Source organism: Mobula hypostoma, chromosome 2, assembly GCF_963921235.1.
Source record: "Mobula hypostoma chromosome 2, sMobHyp1.1, whole genome shotgun sequence".
NCBI classification, from domain to species: Eukaryota; Metazoa; Chordata; class Chondrichthyes; order Myliobatiformes; family Myliobatidae; genus Mobula; species Mobula hypostoma.
The window spans coordinates 239,682,379-239,706,422 of record NC_086098.1 but is presented as its reverse complement, the minus strand read 5'-3'; the positions used below and the strand labels follow the sequence as shown (position 1 = coordinate 239,706,422).

At 43.9% G+C, this 24,044-nt stretch overlaps 1 protein-coding gene across 6 annotated transcripts in view; it reads right to left on the bottom strand.

Annotated features, from left to right (window-relative positions):
* Positions 1-24,044, bottom strand: part of ubap2l (ubiquitin associated protein 2-like) — a 135,942-nt gene that overhangs the window by 15,477 nt on the left and 96,421 nt on the right. For all 6 annotated transcript variants that reach the window (XM_063041734.1, XM_063041733.1, XM_063041737.1 and 3 more), the window contains 6 exons: positions 18,237-18,411; positions 16,215-16,284; positions 9,403-9,595; positions 8,652-8,740; positions 4,776-4,829; positions 1,707-1,788 (listed from right to left, as the gene is read on the bottom strand). In XM_063041734.1, coding sequence (XP_062897804.1) covers positions 1,707-1,788; positions 4,776-4,829; positions 8,652-8,740; positions 9,403-9,595; positions 16,215-16,284; positions 18,237-18,411 — 663 coding nt within the window. The remainder of the gene's footprint in view (positions 1-1,706; positions 1,789-4,775; positions 4,830-8,651; positions 8,741-9,402; positions 9,596-16,214; positions 16,285-18,236; positions 18,412-24,044) is intronic.

Genomic DNA, 24,044 nt, shown 5'->3' with positions numbered 1-24,044 from the left:
TCATTGCGTTCTTTATCTTACTGTGTTTTTCTGTGCTGCACTGGATCTGGAATAACAATTATTTTACTCTCCTTATACTCCTGTACTGGAAATTGACATTAAACAATCTTGAATATCTTTCAAAGACCATAAAACTTAGCCCATCGAACATCCTCTGCCATTTAAAAGTTTAAAAAAACTCTACCCTGGTACATGTGACAATCAATTCCACATCTCAGAGGAAACCTACAAGGGTGAATGGACAAGGCAAAAGATGATTGTGGACTTCAGGAAGGCACAGGTCAACCACTCTCCATTGCACCTCAATGGCTCTGCCGTGGAGAGAGTGAAGAGCATACATTTCCTTGGTCTGCACATAATGACCAAACTGGAACTACAACAGCTCCTCAGCAGTCATGGGGGCACAACAGGATCTACACTTTCTGAGGAGATTGAAGTGTGCAAAGCTCCTCGCCTCCACTCTGGCAACTTTCTACAAGAGCATCATTGAGACTGTCCAGTCTGGCTGTGGTACGGAAGCTACACTGAACCACAGAACTCTAGAAAGCTCTAGGAAAGGTCAGTAAAAACTGCTGAGAGGATCACCAGGGTCTCCCTCTCCCTTATTTGTGACATTTACCAGCAGCATTGCAGGCGAAGGGTCCAAAGCATTTTGATGATCTCTACCACCCACCTCACAATCTCTTTGACCCACCAGCTTCAGGAAGGAAGTACAGAAGCATCTGGGCTAGGACTGCGAGACTGGGTAACAGATTCTTCCTTCAGTCTGTGAGACTAAGAAATACCCTGCCACCATCAAGATCCTGTCACTAGGACAGCGAGCTGTTTACGGTTTACCTGTGCTGTGCTGTCCTTTACCACATGCATTTTGAATTGTATTTATTTAGTTTATTTACATGATAATATTCTGGTTTATGGACTGCGTGTGATATATGTTGCGTGGGTGCACCGTGGTCTGGAAGAACATTGTTTTGTTTGGTTGTATATATGTATGGTCAGATGACATTAAACTTCAATATGACCTTGAGGTCAGGATCGAACCTGGAACCTGGGGTTGTACAGTAGTGGCTGAACCAGTTAAACCATTGCACTGGCTGAACAAGGGGTTGGCTGCCATGGGGAGAGATGAAGAGACAGTAATCCAGACTGGGTCTGGGCTGCAGAACTCCAGCCAGACATCACAGACAGAGAGTCAAGTGAATGGAGTCCTGGGAGACAAATCTGGCTCCCCTCTTCCCTTCTCCTCACCTGCCTATCGACCTCCCTCTGGTTTCTCCCCTCTTTCCCTTTCTCCTATGGTCCACACTCTTCTCTCCTTTTACCGTTTCAACCTATCACTGCCCAGCTTTTTACTTCATCTTACCTCCCTAACCCACCTACCTCCTCCTTTGCCTGGTCTCACCTATCACCTGCCATCTTGTACTCCACCCCCTCACCCAACCTTATTTCTGGTTTCTGACCCCTTCCTTTCCGGTCCGGACTTAGGACCTCAATCCGAAACTTCAACTGTTTGCTCTCTTACAGATATGTTGCTTGACCTGCTGAGTTTCTCCAGCATATGTGTGTGCATGTGTTACTCTGGGGGAGAAATCTGTTGCTAAACCAGAATGGGTGCCGATAGGAACTAAACTAACTGAATTACATCCAAATTTGATAGGAAACCTTTCCAACAGATCAACTCCATCTCTCAGCTGTCGGGAGCTTACCAGAGTATGGGTTATTCGTCAAACTCGCTTCCCGTCCTGTAATTGGCGTAGTAGGAGTGGCAAATGGAATTCCATAGTAATCCTGAAGGAGAGAGCAGACTATTAGAAAACTTGGGAATAAAGGAAACCACGGTGATGCAGCAAATGAGACAAACAGATCTGACCATGGAAGACCAAGTGATCAGAACCATAATCAGATTTATTATCACTGATCTAAGTCATGAAATACATTGTTCTGTGGCAGAAGTGCAGTGCAGGTGTAAGAAACAAGTTATAATTTCAAAAAAATTGTGCAAAAGAATTACAGTGAGGTAGTGTTCATACACTGTTCAGACATCCGATGGCAGAGAACAAGAAGCTATTTCTGAGCAGTTGAGCGTGTCTTCAGGCTCCTGTGTGATGGCAGTACAGTCGGCCCTCCTTATCCGTGAGGGATTGGTTCCGGAACCCCCCGCGGATACCAAAAAATGCGGATGCTCAAGTCCCTTATTCAACCTGTCTCAATGCGTTGGACCTTAGGACCCAGCGGAACCCAGGACCTTATTTAACCTCAGTGCGGTGGACATTAGGACCCGGCAGCAGAGCTCTGAATCCGCAGTGTTTCTGTTCACGAAAATAATCATGATCACGGTATGAAAATAAAGTGGAAATAATACAATCAGAAAGAGGTGAAACGCCATCGGTCACTGGAAAAGCGTTAGGCTACAGTCGGTCAACGATCGGAACAATTTTAAAGGATGAAGTGAGAAAGGCCCTGCCCCAATGAAAGCTACAACTATTACTAAGTAACGCACTGGTTTAATTATTGGGTTTTGGGTTTTTGATCCTTCACATCAACCCGGCACAGATGGAGAGCACGCTTGGGAACAGTCTGTCACCGGATCGAACTCCGGAACTTCTGTCCCCGAGCCCGGCGCTGAAACATACATTTCTTAAGTGTTTTATATGCATAGAAAGGTAAAATATATACTATATACTAAGACAAACATTTGACTAACTGACGCTAAATAATACCGGATGTACCTATCCTGACTTACTTAGTAAGAGAACTTCCGTTTTTTTTTCAATCCCGATCCACAATAACCTACGCACGTCCTCCCGTATACTTTAGATCACCTCTAGATTACTTATACTACCTAATACAATGTAAATGCTATGTAAAATAGTTGTTATACTGCATTGCTTAGGGAATAATGACAAAAAAAAAGTCTGTAATGCTCAAACAACAAGTGCTGGAAGAGCACTTCCGGGTTTTCTCGATTCGCGGTTGGTTGAATTCGCGCATGTGGAAGTCGCGGATAAGGAGGGCCGACTGTATTGAGAAGAGGGCATGTCCTGAATGGTGAAGGTCCTTGATGATGGATGCCACCTTTTTGAATCACCACCTCTTGAAGATGTCCTCAGAGGTGGGGAAGGCCAGTGCCCATGATGGAGCTGAGTGAGTCTACAACCTCCTGCGGCCTTTTCTGATCCTCCATACGAGACGATGACACAACCAGCCAGAAGGCCCGGCACTATTTATCTACAGAAATTTGCTAGTCTTTGGTAACATACCAAATCTCCTCAAAGTCCTAGTAAAGTGTAGCCACTGGTGTGCCTTCAGTATGACTGCATCAATGCATTGGGCCCAGAACAGATCCCTGGAGATCACAAGGATTAGACTCCGATGGACTGCCATTGGGTATTATAAGGGTGGAGGCAGCAGGGATGGTCTGCCAAGGCGAGATTCGGTATCAGAGATAACAGCAATGTTCAAGAGACATTTTAGGCAGGGGTGCGCAGACAGAAGGGCATCATGGTTGGTACAGACACAGTGGACTGAAAGGCCCGTTTCTCTGCTGGTCGGGGTCAACCACAGATGCTGCGTCCTAGTTATCTACATTGTTGATACACAAGACAGGGCAGTATGATATGGACAGCCCCCCTCTCCACACTACTGATGAATACAAAGGAATGGCAGAGACTGACAGTTTGGCACCAGTGGCATCTCAGGAGTTTCCAGTCAGTGTTGAACTCAATGTAGGACTGCCTTAAGGACTTTAGGTCTGGATTTTTCCCTCAGGTTTACTCTTGAAGCCTTCCCAATGAGTGGGCATAGAAGCAGAATAGTGGAAGTTTGAGATCAGCATTTTCCTTCTCCCAGATGAGCTGCCTGCCAACCAGGCCAGCGTATACTACCTAACCAGAGAGACTAGTTTTAAGGAGCCAGTAACCTGCCTTACCCCTTCTCCAGTCAGTAGAAATAGTTCTGCTGGGTTTAGTAACTAAGCCACACGCCAAAGCCAGGAGCTGGATTTGGCTGCCAGAGGCTATCTGAGATGCACACTATTAGGTGCATTTAATAGGTAGTGGGAGCTTATTCCCATTACCCCCCTGGCTACGACAACCTTAAGGTGCTGTACTGTTCTTTGTTCTAAGCACACCAGCTCCAAGCACCACCCTCCCCACCTCCAGCAGTTGTTATCCTTGCTCTGTATAACCTCCAGACGTACAGAGTTCTGTCTCTGAGTAGCACTTCACCCATGCAGCTCCAGGACAGGGGCTCAAACAATGGCCGTGGCAGGATTGAGGTCAATTTTAAATTGTACTCATTTTTAGCTGTGGTCACAATCCTTTATGGGACACAGAATCTCTCAAGATAACCAAGGCTGAACTTTCTGTGCAGTAACAGTTTTAATGTCAGCAAATATGAGCAAACTAATGGTTTCCACATTGGAACAATTTTTTGGGGGTTAAAAATCAACAAATCACAAATGCAAAATACAAAATAAAAAGAGAAAACCTTGAAACACTCAACAGGACAGGAAGCATCATTGCATGTCAGAGTCTCTTCGTGAAAAGAAGGCAAGATGGGGGTGGGGTTGGGGGTGAGAGGTGGATAGGACACGGGGAGTGTGCTCCCATTAACCCATTTAATTGAGTCTTGCCCTTTTACAGATGTTCCCTTTGTTAACCCTTTCTCAGTTATGAGGACACAAAATGTTAATTCTCTCTCCACAGATGCTGCACAACAAGCTGAATGTTTCCAGTGTACCCTGCAGGAATAGAGGAAAATAAAACACTACTTACCAAGGGAAATCTTGTTTGTAGCATCTGCAAATCATCATAGCCGTACACCTGAGGCTGAAGCAAAGAGGACATTTATTTGAGATGCAGCGTGGTAACAGACCTTCCTGCCTAGTGAGGCCATGGCACCCAGTTACAGCCACGTGACCAACTAACCTACTGCCCGTACGACTTTGGAGTGAACTGCACTCACCCAAACACTGAATTGATTCAACAACCTACGGACCCTCCTTCAAAGACTCTGCACTTAATATTTATGTCTCATGTCTAATAACTTATCTATCTATCATTATGTTTTTCTGGTTGTATATTTGCATATGGTTGTTTGTCCGTCTTTGGGTGTAGTTTTTCATTGATTCTATTGTATCCCTTTGTATTTACCGTAAATGCCTGCAATAAAATTAATCTCAGGGTAGCATATGGTGACAAATTTATTTAGAATTTTGATCTTTTCTGTGGGTGGAAACTGAAGCACTCAGAAGATTAACCTAAGCAAACTGTGTATGCCAGTGGCAGAATGTTTGCATCTCACTGGTGATCCAGTGGCTTGACCAGGCACTCTGTTTCCAAACAAACCTCCTGAAAGGAGCCACTGAGGTTACGGCAAATTGTATCAGATGGTAACCCATGAACATGACTGGGGTTCAATTGGTATGTGATCGACTCCCAAAAGCAAATCAATGCCCCTACCTACTTTAACAAGTGGAAATCTGCCTGTCCCTCGACTACCCCACAACCAAGAGGCTATGACTGCTGTATGCAGACAGGGTTTTGGGACAAAGAGCAAAGATACATGTGCACCATGACCCAGCAGAGGGGATAACTTAACATTCAACTCAATGCTGAGACAATCTATGGACCTATGGGCTCTCTTTCGAGGGCTCTTCATCTCATGCTCTTGATATATATTGGTTATTTATTATGTTGCTTTTGTCTTTTTGTATTTACATCTTGGCTGTTTATCTGTCTTTATTTGTGTGGTCATTCATGGATTCTGTTGTGTTTCTTTGTACTTACTGTGAACGCCAAGAAAATTTATGACGTATATGTACAAACGTACTTTGAACAGGCCCTAGCTCAAATGGGAACTGTTTGCTGGTCTTTGTGGACCTAATGCCATCAAGTTCTTGAATATCTATCTTGGAATACATTCCACTCAAATGTTATTTTTGTTTATTGCATTATATAAGTTAACGCACTGTTATATTAATAAGTGGGCTACAGACTCACTTTCAAGGTCCCTACAACTTGTATTATCAGCATTATTTATTTTACTTGCAAAATGTGTCTTTTGTACATTGGTGGTCAATCCTTATGTGGAGTTTTCCATAAATTCGATTATATTTCTTTATTTCCCTGTAAGTGCCTGTAAGAAAATGAATCTCAAGGCAGTATATGGCTATGAGGCTTGTCAGCTTCGGTTGGCAGCTCACCTAGAAGGAAAACTGCTCTCAAACCTACGCTGCCGTGCTGCTAACTCACTCATGGGGAAGGCTTCAGGAGTAAATCTGGAGTTGGAGTGCCCAAGGTAGTCGTACATTGAGCCCAACGCTGACTGGAGAATCCTGTGATGTCACCGCTGCCGTTCCTTTGGATTCATCAGCTGTGTGGAGAGGAGGTGCCTGCTGCTTGGGCAAGTTTGCTCCCCATATTGTACTGCATAGGCTACAGTACTGGCACGTAACATACACAGCTGGGACACAACATCCATGGTCGACCCCAACCAACGGATGGCCCTCATATGTAAATCTACTTTGACTTGATGTATAATTGGTGGTAATTTAAGCTTGTCACGTTTGTAATGTACTCTGCTGCTGCTGCAAAAAGCTCATTTTCAATGCATTTAAGTCCGAGGTGTGTATGCCCATGACAATAAACTTAAACTGGGCTTTGACTAACTTCAAAAAGGGTTACAGCACAGACCTGCACTCACTGGCCACTATATTAGGTACATCTGCTCATCAATGCAAATATCTAATTAGCCCATCATATGGCACCAACTCAATGTATGAAAGCACGCAAACATGGTCAAGTTGTTGTTTGGACTAAACAGAATGGGGAGCAATGTAATCTAAGTGACTTTGACTGTGGAATGATTGTTGGTGCCAGATGGGGTGGTGTGAGTATCTCAGAAATTGTTGATCTCCTGAGATTCTCGTGCACTAGAAACAAAGAAAACATTGTTACGAGAGAGGTCAGAGGAGAATGGGCAGACTGGTTCAAGCTGACAGAAAGGTGACAGTAACTCAAATAACCACATGCTACAACAGTGATGTGCAGAGGAGCATCTCTGAACCTTGAAGTGGATGGGCTACAGCAGCAGAAGACAATGAACAGACAGAAATACACTAGGTAGCCACTTTACTTAGGTAGAGGAGATAGCTAATGTAGTGGTCATTGTGTGTACTGAGGCCCTGGTGTGACTGTACCTGTGCTGGATTGATTCTTGGGATTATCTTATTCAGCAAACTGCAGGTTGAAAGAATGAGATGATCTGATTGGGACATACAGATTCTTAAGGAGCTCACAGGGTAGACACAGGGATGATGTTTCTCCTGGAGAGGGTGTCTAGAATCAGGGGTCAGTCATCTAGGGGTAAGATGGTATTTCTTAGAGTCTTGCAGCACAGAAGTAGGCCCTTTGGCCCAACTCATTCGTGCTGACCAAAATCCTACCGTGACCAGTCCCACTTACTTATGTTTGGCCCCTATCCCTCCAATCCTTCACCATCTTTGAACTTGTCTAAGTGTCTACACCCACAGGGTGGTGAACCTTTACAACTCTCTAGCTGGGGGGGGGGGCAGCTGTGATACATATAGAGATTTCTGGATCAAGGGAATGTGGAAGAAAGTGAAAAGGGAAGAGGTCATCTTGGTGAAAGCTACAGGAGGCAGGAAGGGCCTACTCCTGACTTTGTTTCTTGTGCTTTTTTCAGGAAAACTCTTCAAACTACTTATATTGCAAAACAAGTCCTGGTCTCGAGAACTTAACTGGCAAAATCTCGATATCCATACCTCAGTTATTTGTTACCTCCTCTACATAATAAAATGGTCACTTCAAGGTTTGACCTGCTGTGTATTCAAAGATGCTCTTCTGCATGCCACTGTTGTAACGCAGGGTTATCTGAGTTACTGTCATCTTCAGGTCAACTCCAGTCTGGCCATTCTCTGACCACTCCCATTAACAAGGCATTTTCGCCCATAGAATTGCCGCTCACTTGACCATTCTCTGCAAACTTCAGAAACTTGTGAATGAAAACCCCAAGAGATCAGCAGTTTGAGTTACTCAAACCACCCAGTCTGGCACCAACAATCGCTCCATGGTCAAAGTCACTTGGATCATATTTCTTCCCTATTCTAATGTTTGGTCAGAACAACAACTGAACTCTTAACCACGTCTGCATGCTTTAATGCATAGAGTTGCTGCTACGTGATTGGCTGATTAGATATTTGCATTCGTGAGCAGGTGTACAGGTATATCTAATAAAGTGGCGACTGAATGCATGTCCTATGCTAGGCCCCCACCTGTGCCCTGCACATCTGGACTGTGATGCAGAGCACATCAGGCCCATCACCCCAAGGAAACCAGATGAGATGGCTTTTCCCCATGATCTTTACAGCCCTTGATATTTTGAAGGCATCTGGTGTAGATGCAGGTAAAGACATTAAGAGATAAATTGCATCCCCTGGTGTTCTAAGCAAATTCACTATTAAAGAATGCATGTCACCATATATCACAAAGATTTATTTTCTTGCAGGCACTTACATGAAATAAAGAAATACAATGGGTAGACAGGGTGAAAAGCAGACTGATGTATATTTGGAGGAAGAAAGAGAAAAGCACTTGCTAATCAAGGAATTTGTATGCAAAGCATCTCACCTGATAGGCAGGCAGGAGACCAGGAGCCATAATGTACGGGTTTGGTAGCAAGGGCGGAACTCCTGGGGGAAGATTTGGAGGCGCCTTTCCTGGGAAAGACCAATAAATATAATGTTAAATAGCAACCAGTCACCATAGAACCAGATTCATTACTAGAGAGGAAAAGAGATCGTTAAGAACCACAATGTAAAGGTAACAGCAAGGGATCACCCATGGTGAATGTAGTAAAGGTCCCTCAGTGGGACAATTGCTCAATGAGACAACCCATAGCCCTCAGCAGTCACCAGAAGATGTACTGTACCTCAGTCAACCTTGCTGGTCGGACCAGCTTTATCAAAGCTCTAGCTCCTGCACCTTTGGCTTGGGCAACAAAGCAAATCTGCTTCCCTCTAGACCGAGAAAACCTGCCAAGGAAATGCTGAGGCCACTGGCAGTTCACCAGGCCATTTCCAAGGGTGACCTTCTAGGAAGGACAGCAACACCAACACCAACTTGGACATTGGGAAAGGCAGAGAGATGCAGAAAGGAAAACAGTAGAAGAGGCACAGAGAAAGGGAGAGAGAGGGAGGGGTAAGGAAGGCAAGAGAGGGAGGGGTAAGGGAGGCAAGAGAGGGGTGGTGGGTGGAGATGGGAATGGAAAGGGGGGCGGAAATGGGGAAGGGGAAATGTGGGTGGGGGGGAGACAGGAGAGGAAAAAAACACCCCATGGTTTATTCTGGGTGGGTTTGTATTGCTTCTTTGGTGTTGTTACCTGACGTGGTGGCCACAGAGCTGCGGGAGGACACCGTCACTGTGGAGTTACTGACCAAACTAAGGCCCAGGCTGCTGCCACCTCCGAGGGTGTTGGAAACACTTGATGAGGGGGCCACTGACACTGTGCTTGCGGCCGTAGCGAAAGTGCTAGGGGGCGGGTGAAGGCTGGCATCACTTTCCACACTTGTGTGCTGAGTGGGTGAGAAAGACACATTCAAAAAGGAAAACAATTAGTCACGCTACGTTTTCATGATAAAGCCCGGTAACAATGCACGGTAGCAAACACAGTCCTCATTAACACCTTAGAATTCTTGAAAAGTTTTGCTTATCTCGTCATGATCAACTGTCAAAGTATCACCATGTTTACGGATCTTGATAATTTGACGTTTAACCGAAGAAATTTTCAATTGATTAGCCAATAATTGACCCGATTTAGCACTATGAATGTAAAACTCACTTGTAGTTTTCATTAATTGATTTTCAATCAAGGATGTTAATAATAAACTATGTTCCATTTGGAGTTCAGCTCTCTGTTTATAAAGCTCCTTGCTAGGAGCAATAGGATATTTCTTATCAATTTCTTTAATTTTGTCAACCACCGAAAGTATTTCATTCTTAATACGTTTTTTCAAACCAACAGAATAGGAAATAATCTGTCCACGGATATAAGCTTTAAAAGCGTCCCATACTGTCCCATTGGAAATTTCTTCTGTAATATTAGTTGAAAAAAAGAAATCAATCTGTTCCTTCATAAACTTAACAAAGTTCGGGTCTTGAAGCAAATTAGAATTAAATCGCCATTGTCTATTAGTAGGAGTATCCATTAACTTGATAGAAAGTTTCATTGGAACATGATCCGAAATGGCGATATCACAATTGCACTCAAATACAGATGGAATTAAACAAGAGTCAATAAAAAAGTAGTCAATTCGAGAATAAGAATGATAAACATGTGAGAAGAATGAGAACTCTTTGTCCTTAGGGTGTAGAAATCTCCAAATTTCAGAAATTCCAGAGTCAATCATAAAAGAGTTGATAAGAGTAGCTGACTTGCTCGGTAAAGCCGGACTAGATATGGATCTATCCATCATGGGATTTAAACTTAAGTTAAAATCACTGCCCATTATCAACAAATGCTCATTTAAGTTAGGAAAAGAAGTGAGTAAGTGCTTAAAAAATTCAGGATAATCCACATTTGGAGCATAAACATTAACCTTAGCAACTTTTTTTATTAAAAAGTAACCCAGTAATTAACAAAAAATGTACTACTATGATCTGAGATAATGTCTTGATGAATAAATGTAATTGAGGGATCTATAAAAATTGAAACTCCTTTCGCTTTGGCTTGTTGATGTCACTTTGACATTAACACAAAAATCGCCGGGGGTCCTCAATGGTTCAGACATAATTGATAGAGATGGACAGTTGATGTTTCCGGTTGAGACCTTTCATCAGGAAGGAAAGATAGCCAGTATAAAAAGGTAGGGGGTGAGGCAAAAGATGGCAGGTCTGAGGAGGATCCAGGAGAAGAAAAGGGTGATCGATAGTTAAATAATGTGATATTTATCTTTTAGTGATTCTGTGCGGAATAAGCCCTTCTGGCCCTTCAAGCTGCACTGCCCAGCAACCCCTGATTTAACCCTATCCTAATCACGGGACAATTTACAATGACCACTTCTCCTAGCTAAGTGATATGTCTTTGGAATGTGGGAGGAAACTGGAGCACACAGAGAAAACTCACATATTCCGCAGGACATACAGACTGCTTGGAGATGATGCTGGAATTGAACCGCAAACTCCGACGCCCTGAGCTGCAATGGTATTGTGCTAACTGCTACATTATCTCAGTATGCTGGGAAGTGTAGGTGGAAGTGACAGAGGGTGGGCGTGTGAGCAGAGCACTCAGAAACACAATAGGGCCAAGGGGATTCCATTTCTAGGAGCCAGCCCAATGTGCCCAGTAATTGAGGATCAGTTTTGTTCACAGTATATAGTTACACGTATTATGAATTTGCTGTGGTGTGTTAGTCAGGGCACAGCCAAACAGCATTCAACAATCATAGAATTAAAGTGGTTGGAAGTATTTACAGTCCAGTGCAGTGACGGGGTAACAGTGGGGGGGGTTAACTAGAATGGTTGATCAGATTAACTGCCAGGAAAAGAAACTTCTAAGATGCCATGAAGTTTTTGTTTTAATGGTCCCAGAGTACTTTTCAGAAGAGAGCTTTTCGAAAAGGCAGTTTTCTGGGTGGGTTGCCTGCCCGCTACTTTGCCCTGCAGTGATGGTAGACTGCAGCCAACGACCCTTTCAGCTGACCTGACAGCTCTCTGCATTTTTTGCATAGTGCAAGAGGATGCTGCACCGATGGCTGATGTGAGGATGCTCCTTATGAAGGCAGTGTAGAATTGCACCAGTATGTTCTGAGAAAGACCGAATTTTACAAAGTGCTACAAGATACGGTTCTCAGTATCTCTACACCACTTTCTTAAGGCGAGAAATCAAGCTGCCAACGACACCATGTATTCTAAGGTGTAATTTACTACCAGAATTACTGAGATTATGTTTTCCCCAAAATCAGAGGCTCCATTGAGACTAGTCTAGATTGTATGCACAGGAGGTCAGACTCCAGTGACTATGAGCTTGTTTGAGGGAGAGATAGTCTACACACCTTTGCATTTCTCTAAAGACACACACTCTTCACTGAGCATTGTTGCTTTCTTCCACTGCCTACCCAAGTCCTCTGCCTTCAGTAACTGCGTGTGGTCACACAATCCCCGGTTTCATAACCTTTAATTTAAAGTTGTTTTTGTAGCTAAATTGACAAAAATGATGCAATGCAAGGAAGGAAAAATGCAATAGCATTTTTTTTTTATATAGGTGAAGTGCATCATCATTCAAGATTGTTTAATGTCATTCCCAGTACACAATATAAAGGAGACAAAATAATTGTTACTCCAGATCCATTGCAGCACAAAAACACAGTAAGACAACAATAATAAAAAAGGAATACATACAAATATATGATTCAATATATACATTGTATGTCTATGAATTACACGAGGTACAGGAATGTCTGTACATAAGGTGACTGACAGGAAATGATAAAGCAGTGGTGGTTAGGGGTATGGAGGGGTGGGTTAGTGGGTGGAGGTGTTGATCAGCCTTACTCCTTAGGGAAAGTAACTGATTTTGAGTCTGGTGGTCCTGGTGTGATGCTACGTAGCCTCCTCCCTGTTGGGAGTGAGCAGGGTGGGCAGGATCCTTCAAGGTGATACTGGCCCCTTTTCCAGCACATTTCTGTATACATAACCTTATTTGGAGGTTACTATTCTAGTTTTCAAATCCCACCATCTCCTCGTGCCTTCTGCTGCTTCATACTCCTCCCAGGCTTTGGCCTCCTTCTAATTCTGTTGCTCATCCTTTGGTAGTCATACCTTCAGCTGTCTGGGCCCTGAACTCTGAATTCCCTCCTTAAACCTCTCCATTTTGCTCCCCCGCCTGCACCACACACCATTTAAGGCCGAACTGCCCATTTGGCCACTGGATCATCACAAGAGACATTAATTCCTGGGGGCAAGATTGTATAATGAGTGGTTATAGAAGCTGGGTCAACACACTTCGGTGTTCAGGGACAATCTCACTGAATTATTTAGGGTTACATCAGGGTAGATGTTTGGAGAGATTCTACCCGTGGTAGAATCTCACATGAGTAGACACAGCTACAAGGCTGGTTTAAAACTGAGTGTGCAGAGATTTCTCATAGAGCGTGGTGCATCTGGTTATAAAATTATGATCAGGGCAGGAAAGTCTCCAGAGCACAGGGAGAGGGGAAAAATTAAAGGAGATTGAAGAAGGCACGATTTCCCCAGAGTGTGGTGGACATCTGGAACGAGTGAGGGGGGGATGATGGAGGTAGATACAATCATAATGCTTAAAAGGCTTTTGGACAGCTACTTAGAATTAGATTGACTAATCGCACATACATCGAAACATTTATTTTATTTAGAGACAATGCGGAACAGGCCCTTTCAGTTCAAAGAGCCACACCACTCAGCAACCCATCTATTATCACTAGCCCAGTCACAGGACAACTTACGATGATCAATTAACCTACTATCCAGTATGCCTTTAGACTGTGGGAAGAAACCCACACACTCACAGGAAGGAAGTAAAACTTCATACCGAGGTCGCCAGAATTGAACGCTGAAATATGGGGTATGGGTCTAACAGGACCAGTATACATATGCATCACAGTCAGCATGGGTAAGATGGGCCAAAGGACCCACTTCTGTGCTATAGATTTGTATGATTGTACTCTGAATGATGGTGCATCATTGGGAGTGTGGTAGTTAAAGAGGAAGCGAATAGATTTGTGAAAGATCAGGGAATTGATGGCTAAGGGAAACAGGCACAGAAGAGAGGCCAGCAATAGATTGGCTGCGATCTCGACATGGAAATGGCCAGATGTCAAGTTGGCGAGGACAGTGATCGGGGCCCTGTCATCACAGAGTCCTGAACTCTAGTCCTCATCGGCCAGCCCTGGGGTCGATCCTGAAGATCGAAGGTCAATCAGACGCCCGGGCTGCGGGACCACAGTAGTATAGCAGTTATGCCATTACAGCTCGGGGTATTGGAGTTCAGAGTTCAATTCTGGCTCCATCTGTATGTACTTAGCATGTGGGTTGCCTCTAGGTACTCCAGTTTCCGCACCAGTTCAAAGATATACCAGTAAGTAGGTTAATCAGACATTGTAAATTGTCCCATGATTAGGCTAAGGGTTCTGGGCAGTACAGCTTGAAATGCTGGTTCTGCGCTATATCTCTAAGTAAATAAATAAAGTCCAAGGGTTGATCGGAAGTCCGGATCATAGCACGAAGGTCGATTGAAAGCCTGGAAATCAAGGTTTGATGGCTGGGGCCGTAAGTCTGTGACTCTGCTGGGGAAGTCAAAGGCCCAATGCCTGCCAATCCACGAATCCACTGGAGATAGCCTGTGCAGGGGCTAGAGGCTTGTTTTGCTCTTGTTGCTTGGTATCTTTGTTTATTTATTTATTTTATTTTATTTATAGATACTTCCAGAACTTCAGACTATGCTGCCAGCAACCCACCGATTTAACCCTAATCGCGGGACAATTTACAATGACCAATTAACTTATTAACCCATAAGTCTTCGGAATGTGGGAAAAACCCGGAGCACCCAGGGAGGACATACAAACTTCTTACAGAACAAACTTCGGTGCCCCGAGCTGCAATAACGTTAATGGCTACACTACCATTCTGTTCTCCCAGGCATGGTGGGCATACTACACTGGTACTGGAATCTGTGATGACACTTGTGGACCACTTCCAACACATCCTTAGGTTCTGTTGGTTGTTAACACAAACGACTGCTTCTATTTCTTGTATCCACCCACTAATGCGCCCTCCACAACCCTCATTACTTTTCATTCCTGTCAGTCAGGTTGTGTATAGAAACTCATGTGCCCAGCGTCACTTTATGGGCATAAAATCAATGTATATAAGCTATTTTATGTATTTATATTTATTTTGTTTATTTATTTTTTTTTGGGGGTTTTTTTTTTTGTTCTTTATCTTATTATTTTTTCTGTACTACAGATCCAGAGTAACAATCATTTTGTCCTCCTTTACACTTATGTACTGGAAATGACATGAAGCAATCTTGAATCTAGGTCAGCCCACCAAAACCACACAGCACCAATCCACAGGTAATCCGTTGCAGGTGCCGGGACATCAGGTAGAGTGGATTCCAACAATGCATCCACTTATTTGGGACAATTCTTAAAGAACAAAAACTGATCAAGAAACTAGCTGGGTCTCCCTTCATTTATTTTGGACATCATGTTGTTTAATTGGAACAGGAGACTGTTGCTGAACAGTTTCCAGCTAGTGTCAGACATGTGCACTTGCGCACCCATTAAACACACACCGTGCCTAGAAGGAATAGTCCTTAAATTGCGTCAGTAATATGTGATTGTGTTCAAAAAGTAGCAAGACAATTCGGAACTGCTTTGCTCACTGTGGTTTCAAACATTCAGGCTTGGAGATGAGTGAAACAATTAAACAATTTCATTACTTCAACAAGTTAGGAACTATGAAGAACTTGATGGCTGCAATTGTCAAAAGTATTATACGAAAACATTATCTGTACCGTCTTTGTTCATTTACAGTCAAAAGAACACAATAACGTACACTGGATGAATTCCTCTGTCAAATACTATTACGAATTACACTTTCATAGTTCTGTAGTAGTATTGGTAGTGTTCTCACTTAAATGCACGTTTGTATTAATGAGGTGTACCGGTGTACCAACAAAATGGCCACTGAGTGTAAATTTACACGTATTGGGAATTTACAGTGCTGTGATGGTCAAGACACAAAATGTAACTAAACGTAACATTGAACAATTATGAAGAATAAAAACTATGTGAAAATTACATTAGAAGTACATTCGTGCAACAAAATGTGCATAATTACATAAATACCAGCATGTATTTACAATGTAAACAGCATCGTAAAAGTGCTTTACAGCGCTGAACCATAAATAATCGGGGGTTCTGCACTGTAAACACCTTTTCTTTTCTCCAGCTCAGCACTACTCTTCTGTGAGGACACCAGGAGACCATTCATAGGTAAACACTTCAATGGGACAAGTCACCGTTCTGGCAACAGAGATGTATGCCAGCAACGCCAAGGGTTTTGACAGAAGAGTCATGCACGTCCCAGCAGCCAGGTGGCGATCAAGGGCCTGATCAGCAGAGGAAAAACAAAGGGAATTCACTTTGGACTTACCAGGTGGGTCGATGTTGAAGTGCGTGCTGAGGAAGAGGAGAGGTTGCTGTTCTGTTGAGTAGACGGAGTACTGTGGGGGGGGCAAGAAAAGAGAAAACTTATTCTGTAAAGCCACACCAGCACAGTGCACCATCAACTCCAACTGTTTTCTTGTTGGAGATTAGCTTGCCATTCACATCAAGGTGCAATGAAATTCCTTGTTTGCATAAACAGTATAAATGGTAATAATACATAAAACTAGTGCTAAACAGCAGATGATGTAGTCTAAAGTAGTTAAAGAATTGCTGGAGTGAAGAGAGACTGGTCATCCACACTATAGGAAGGGTGTGGAGGCTTTGGACTGGGGCAGATGAGGTTTACCAGGATGCTGCCTGGATTAGAGGGAATGTGCTTTCACAAACTTGGGCTGTTTTCTCTGGAGCAGCAGAGCCTGAGGGGAGATCTGATAGAGGTTTATAAGATTATGAGAGGCATAGACAGACAATATCTTTTTCCCAGGGTTGAAATGTCTAATACCAGAGAGCATGTATTTAAGCTGAGGGGAGGTAATTTCAAAGGAAATGTGAGGGGCAAGTTTCTTTTTTTTATATACAGTGATGGGTGCCTGGAATGCGCTGCTGAGGTGGTGGGAGAAGCAGATGCATTTGAAATTTTTAAGACGCATTTAGATAAGCACATGAATATGAGGAAAATGAAAGGATATGGACATTGTGTAGGCAGAAGGGACTAGTTTAGTTGGCCATTTGATTACTAATTTAATTGGTTCAGCACAATTTGTGGGCTGAAGGCCCTGTTCTTGTGTTGTACTGTTCTACATTCTAGATAACCATTGGGCAGGAGGAACAGAAGCCTGAAGTCCTACACCACCAAGTTCAGGATCAGCTACTGCCCTTCAACCAGCTGGTTCTTGAACCAACCAGCACAATCGTAAATCACTGCCTCAGTACAGCAACACTGCAATAATTGTGTACTAAAATTGACTTTTTTGGTCCTAATTTAGTTCTTTTTTATTAAATGTGTGCATAACCTATGTTTGTTCTTCTTGTGAATACTGTGTATCTAATGCTACACGCCTGTGATGGAAAAAGTAAGCACTCCATTGCCCCTGCACATACATTGCCCTGGCCATGAGACCACAAACTTGACTTTTGAGTCTGTGGTCGTGTCAACTATATGACTACAGTGCACTCCAGGAAAAGGGTGTGAAAGAGGTGATCAGGATCGGGAGTCTGATAGCAGTGGTGAATAAGCTGCTCTCAGGTCTGGATGCCCAGGCTTTCAAATTCCTGGTCTTCACACAGAAGGTAGAAGAAAGAAAAGGGAATGCCCAGGGTGGTAAAATTTATGTGTTACTCTGTTGTACGCTTACCGTTCCCTTTCTCACACTGAAACCAAAAGAAAAGGCTCTCCCTTCCACCCATTAGAGATGCTTATCAGAAGCACTGCGTACATAGGACCCTTAGCATTGTCCATGATCCCACCCATCCATCCAACAATCTCTTTCACCCACCCTCCCCCCAACCATCAGGCAGGAGGTACTACAGCATTAGGTCAAGGACTGTTACGATGGGAAACAGCTTCTCCCCATCCCCCCCTTACTGAACAGGGACTACTGAACTCCCAGTCACCACCCATCATGCATGAAGTAACATTACGTGGTTCACTTTTTAAATTTGTATGATATATGCACCATATTATTAGTTAATTTATTTGTGGTAATATTACTTTGTGTTATGTGCATGAGTTATATTTACTGCATTGTGCACTTTGGTTATTCTGTTTGGCGGTATACATGACAATAAATTAAATTTGCACTGGAAGTGAGAGGGAGTGTCAATGTTAAATCAGAATGGAAGTCTTTCAAGTGGTCTGGGGATCCTGTTATAATTTACATGCTTCCAGGGAGGGTAACAAGAACCACCACTGTAGAAATGTTTGTGGGAAAAATTCCACAGGGTGGTGGTGGGGCCGGGGGGTGGTGGCGGCAATACAGGCGTGTTGAAGCTGAAACACGCCGCTCACCTGCTCTGCTGTGCGTTGGTAGTGCTTGGGAGCTCCTCGCTGTGGCTAAGGCTGGCCAGCGCTGCAGGGTGCTGGCTATTTGACGTTAGTAGCGACGATGCAGATACTGCATTCGAGAGTGAAGCCATACTGGGCACTGCGGACGAGTCGGACTTCACTGCAGAACCAGCTGCAGCTGTGGGAAACAGTAGACAATAATGAAAGGGCCAGGTTGTACACGCAAGCAGTCCATTCCTTCCAACATTCCACACACCCACCTCTCTGTGTAAAAGAAACTTACTTCTAACAGCCCCCTCTATACTTCCCACTAATCACCTTAAAATTATGCTCCCTCAGGTTAGCCATTTTCACCCTGGGAAAAAGTCTCTGGCTGACCACTCAATCCCATCCCTCTTATCATCTTGTATACTTCTATCAAGTCACCTCTCATCCTCCTTTGCTCCAAAAAGAAAAGTCCTAGCTCACTCAACTTATCCTCACAAGACATGATCTCCAATCCAGGCAGCAACCTGATAAATCACCTCTGCACACTCCGAAGCTTCTATAAGTTCCTATAAAGTGGTAACCAGAACTGAACATAATATTCCAAGTGTGGTCTAACCAGGCTTTTATAGAGCTGCAACATTATCTCGCAGCTCTTGAACTCAATCCCCTGACAAACGAAGGCCAACACACCATATTCCTTCTTATCCCATCCTATTAACATTCGAGGGATCTATGGACGTAGACTCTGAGAACCCTCAGCCCCTCACACTGCTAAGAATCCTGATATTAACACTGTTCGACCTTCCAAAGAAAGTCACTTCACACTTTTCTAGATTGAACTCCATCAGCCACTTCTCAGCCCAGCTCTGCATCTGATCAATGTCCTGTTGTAATCTACAACAACCTTCTACACTCTAGATTTCACGTCATCTCCCCTCTGATTCCTCATCGAAGTCTTGTTAAACTTAGTTAGATCATAGTTGACCCTGCATCTCAGCAGCATTTTTCTGCACTAAGCCCACTCTCTGGGTTAACAGATCTGAAAGCTTGTGGAGCGCAGGGTGAACAAGTTTCACAGAGCTGTGTCTATGAAACAGAAGCTGGGTGAGGGTGCAGGGAAAGTGTTTAAATATTCCAACTAGACCTTTAAAGCTGAAAGAAATATGACTCCAAATTTCTCTGTCAAAAACCTGGTGAAAATGATTGTTCGCTTAAGATATTAACGAATGCAGATTTAGATCACCAAACACGGTGATCAGGAACAAAATGCTATTTAGCTTCTTATTGGGGTGCCACAGTAGCATTGCGGTTAGCATGATGCTAATACAACATGGGGCGGTGTCTGGAGTTCAATCCCAGCATCCTCTGTAAGGAGTCTCTGTACGTCCTCCCTGTGGAATGAGTGGTTTTCTCCGGGTGCTCTGGTTTCCTCAACAGTCCAAAGATGTACCAGGTACTAACAAACACAGAGTAATATCACCAATAAGGTCATCAGAAACAAAATGCTAGGTTTTTAAACTCAGGAAGTACTCTGCAGGCTAGGCAGTATCTCTGAAAAGGGAAACATTTTTAGGCTGACCCAAAAGAGATGGAGCATGTCAGCCTGGTTGGCAGCTCAACTAGAAGGAAAACTCTGATCTCATACTTCTACTGCCTTGCAGCTAGACACACTCATGGGGAAGGCTTCAGGAGAACACTGGAGCTGGAGCACCCATCGTAGTCCTTCGTTGAGTTCAAGGCCAACTGGCAACTCCTGCGATGCAGCTGGTATCAAACTGTATTGGTCTCTGCCGTTCATTTGGATTCATCAGCTGCGTGGAAAGGGGGTAACAGCTGGCTCTCAACATCACACTGCCCTAGCTTGCATATTGATTTAGATAGCTAATATTCAACATCCATGGTCAACCCTGACTAACGGAAGCCAAGACCCAAAACATTAATTTTGTTTTTCTCGCTCTCCACGGATGCTGCACGACCGGCTGAGTACTTCCAGCACTTTGTTTTAAAGGAAATAGGACAAGTTTTGAAGACCTGAAGGGCTTGGGATCATAGACATATAGACATAGACATAGAAAATAGGTGCAGGAGTAGGCCATTCGGCCCTTCGAGCCTGCACCGCCATTTATTATGATCATGGCTGATCATCCAACTCAGAACCCAGCCTTCCCTCCATACCCCGTGACCCCTGTAGCCACAAGGGCCATATCTAACTTCCTTTTAAACATAGCTAATGAACTGGCCTCAACAGTTTGCTGTGGCAGAGAATTCCACAGATTCACCACTCTCTGTGTGAAGAAGTTTTTCCTAACCTCGGTCCTAAAAGGCTTCCCCTCTATCCTCAAACTGTGACCCCTCGTTCTAGACCTCCCCAACATCGGGAACAATCTTCCCGCATCTAGCCTGTCCAATCCCTTTAGGATCTTATACGTTTCAATCAGATCCCCCCTCAATCTTCTAAATTCCAACGAGTACAAGCCCAGTTCATCCAGTCTTTCTTCATATGAAAGACCTGCCATCCCAGGAATCAATCTGGTGAACCTTCTTTGTACTCCCTCTATGGCAAGGATGTCTTTCCTCAGATTAGGGGACCAAAACTGCACACAATACTCCAGGTGTGGTCTCACCAAGGCCCTGTACAACTGCAGTAGTACCTCCCTGCTCCTGTACTCGAATCCTCTCGCTATAAATGCCAGCATACCGTTCGCCTTTTTCACCGCCTGCTGTACCTGCATGCCCACTTTCAATGACTGGTGTATAATGACACCCAGGTCTCGTTGCACCTCCCCTTTTCCTAATCGGCCACCATTCAGATAATAATCTGTTTTCCTATTTTTGCCACCAAAGTGGATAACTTCACATTTATCCACATTAAATTGCATCTGCCATGAGTTTGCCCACTCACCCAACCTATCCAAGTCACCCTGCATCCTCTTAGCATCCTCCTCACTGCTAACACTGCCACCCAGCTTCGTGTCATCCGCAAACTTGGAGATGCTGCATTTAATTCCCTCATCCAAGTCATTAATATATATTGTAAACAACTGGGGTCCCAGCACTAAGCCTTGCGGTACCCCACTAGTCACCGCCTGCCATTCTGAAAAGGTCCCGTTTATTCCCACTCTTTGCTTCCTGTCTGCTAACCAATTCTCCACCCACACCAATACCTTACCCCCAATACCATGTGCTTTAAGTTTGCACACTAATCTCCTGTGTGGGACCTTGTCAAAAGCCTTTTGAAAATCCAAATATACCACATCCACTGGTTCTCCCCTATCCACTCTACTAGTTACATCCTCAAAAAATTCTATGAGATTCGTCAGACATGATTTTCCTTTCACAAATCCATGCTGACTTTGTCCGATCATTTCACCGCTTTCCAAATGTGCTGTTATCACATCCTTGATAACTGACTCCAGCAGTTTCCCCACCACCGACGTTAGGCTAACCGGCCTATAATTCCCCGGTTTCTCTCTCCCTCCTTTTTTAAAAAGTGGGGTTACATTAGCCACCCTCCAATCCTCAGGAACTAGTCCAGAATCTAACGAGTTTTGAAAAATTATCACTAATGCATCCACTATTTCTTGGGCCACTTCCTTAAGCACTCTGGGATGCAGACCATCTGGCCCTGGGGATTTATCTGCCTTCAATCCCTTCAATTTACCTAACACCACTTCCCTACTAACATGTATTTCGCTCAGTTCCTCCATCTCACTGGACCCTCTGTCCCTTACTATTTCTGGAAGATTATTTATGTCCTCCTTAGTGAAGACAGAACCAAAGTAATTATTCAATTGGTCTGCCATGTCCTTGCTCTCCATAATCAATTCACCTGTTTCTGTTTGCAGGGGACCTACATTTGTCTTTATCAGTCTTTTCCTTTTTACATATCTATAAAAGCTTTTACAGTCCGTTTTTATGTTCTCTGCCAGTTTTCTCTCATAATCTTTTTTCCCCTTCCTAATTAAGCCCTTTGTCCTCCTCTGCTGAACTCTGAATTTCTCCCAGTCCTCAGGTGAGCCACTTTCTCTGGCTAATTTGTATGCTACTTCTTTGGAATTGATACTATCCCTAATTTCTCTTGTCAGCCACGGGTGCACTACCTTCCTTGATTTATTCTTTTGCCAAACTGGGATGAACAATTGTTGTAGTTCATCCATGCAACCTTTAAATGCCTGCCATTGCATATCCACCGTCAATCCTTGAAGTGTCATTTGCCAGTCTATCTTAGCTAATTCACGACTCATACCTTCAAAGTTACCCCTCTTTAAGTTCAGAACCTTTGTTTCTGAATTAACTACGTCACTCTCCATGTTAATGAAGAATTCCACCATATTATGGTCACTCTTACCCAAGGGGCCTCTCACGACAAGATCGCTAATTAACCCTTCCTCATTGCTCAAAACCCAGTCCAGAATAGCCTGCTCTCTAGTCGGTTCCTCGACATGTTGGTTCAAAAAACCATCCCGCATACATTCCAAGAAATCCTCTTCCTCAGCACCTTTACCAATTTGGTTCACCCAATCTACATGTAGATTGAAGTCACCCATTATAACTGCTGTTCCTTTATTGCACACATTTCTAATTTCCTGTTTAATACCATCTCCGACCTCACTACTACTGTTAGGTGGCCTGTACACAACTCCCACCAGCGTCTTCTGCCCCTTAGTGTTACGCAGCTCTACCCATATCGATTCCACATCTTCCCGGCTTATGTCCTTCCTTTCTATTGCGTTAATCTCTTTTTTAACCAGCAACGCCACCCCACCTCCCCTTCCTTCATGTCTATCCCTCCTGAATATTGAATATCCCTGAACGTTGAGCTCCCATCCCTGGTCACCCTGGAGCCATGTCTCTGTGATCCCAACTATATCATAATCATTAATAACAATCTGCACTTTCAATTCATCCACCTTATTACGAATGCTCCTTGCATTGACACATAAAGCCTTCAGGCGCTCTTTTACAACTCTCTTAGCCCTTTTTAATGCTTGCCCTGGATTTGTCGGCCTGCCACTTTTACTTTTCCCCTTTGTACTTTTTGCTTCTACGCTCACTTTACACCCCTCTGTCTCTCTGCACTGGTTCCCATCCCTTTGTTGTGAACTAACCTCCTCACACCTAGCCTCTTTAATTTGATTCCCACCCCCCAACCATTCTAGTTTAAAGATCAGAATCAAGACAGAGATGGATGGCTGAGCATTAAACTGGAGGCTGCGTGATTGTGTGGGCAACGCAGAATGAACTAACGTCTGTTACTTCCTCCAACCAATCACCCCTCCCAACACACCCTACTCTTATTTAGGCAGTGTAATATTTTTAACTTCGTACTGTGATGAAACATTAACCCCTGGTTCACACTGCACACTTACTGAGTGGTTTCAGCAGTGACTATAATGTGGACAACACAGGAAATACCAAACAACAGGAATTCTGCAGATGCTGGAAATTCAAGCAACCCACATCAAAGTTGCTGGTGAACGCAGCAGGCCAGGCAGCATCTGTACAAAGAGGTGCAGTCGACGTCTCAGGCCGAGACCCTTTGTCAGGACTAACTGAAGGAAGAGTGAGTAAGGGATTTGAAAGTTGGAGGGGGAGGGGGAGATCCAAAATGATAGGAGGAGGGGGAGGGATAGAGCCAAGAGCTGGACAGGTGATAGGCAAAAGGGGATACTAGAGGATCATGGGACAGGAGGTCCAGGAAGAAAGACGGGGGGGGGGGGGGTCCCAGAGGATGGGCAAGAGGTATATTCAGAGGGACAGAGGGAGAAAAAGGAGAGTGAGAGAAAGAATGTGTGCATAAAAATAAGAAACAGATGGGGTACG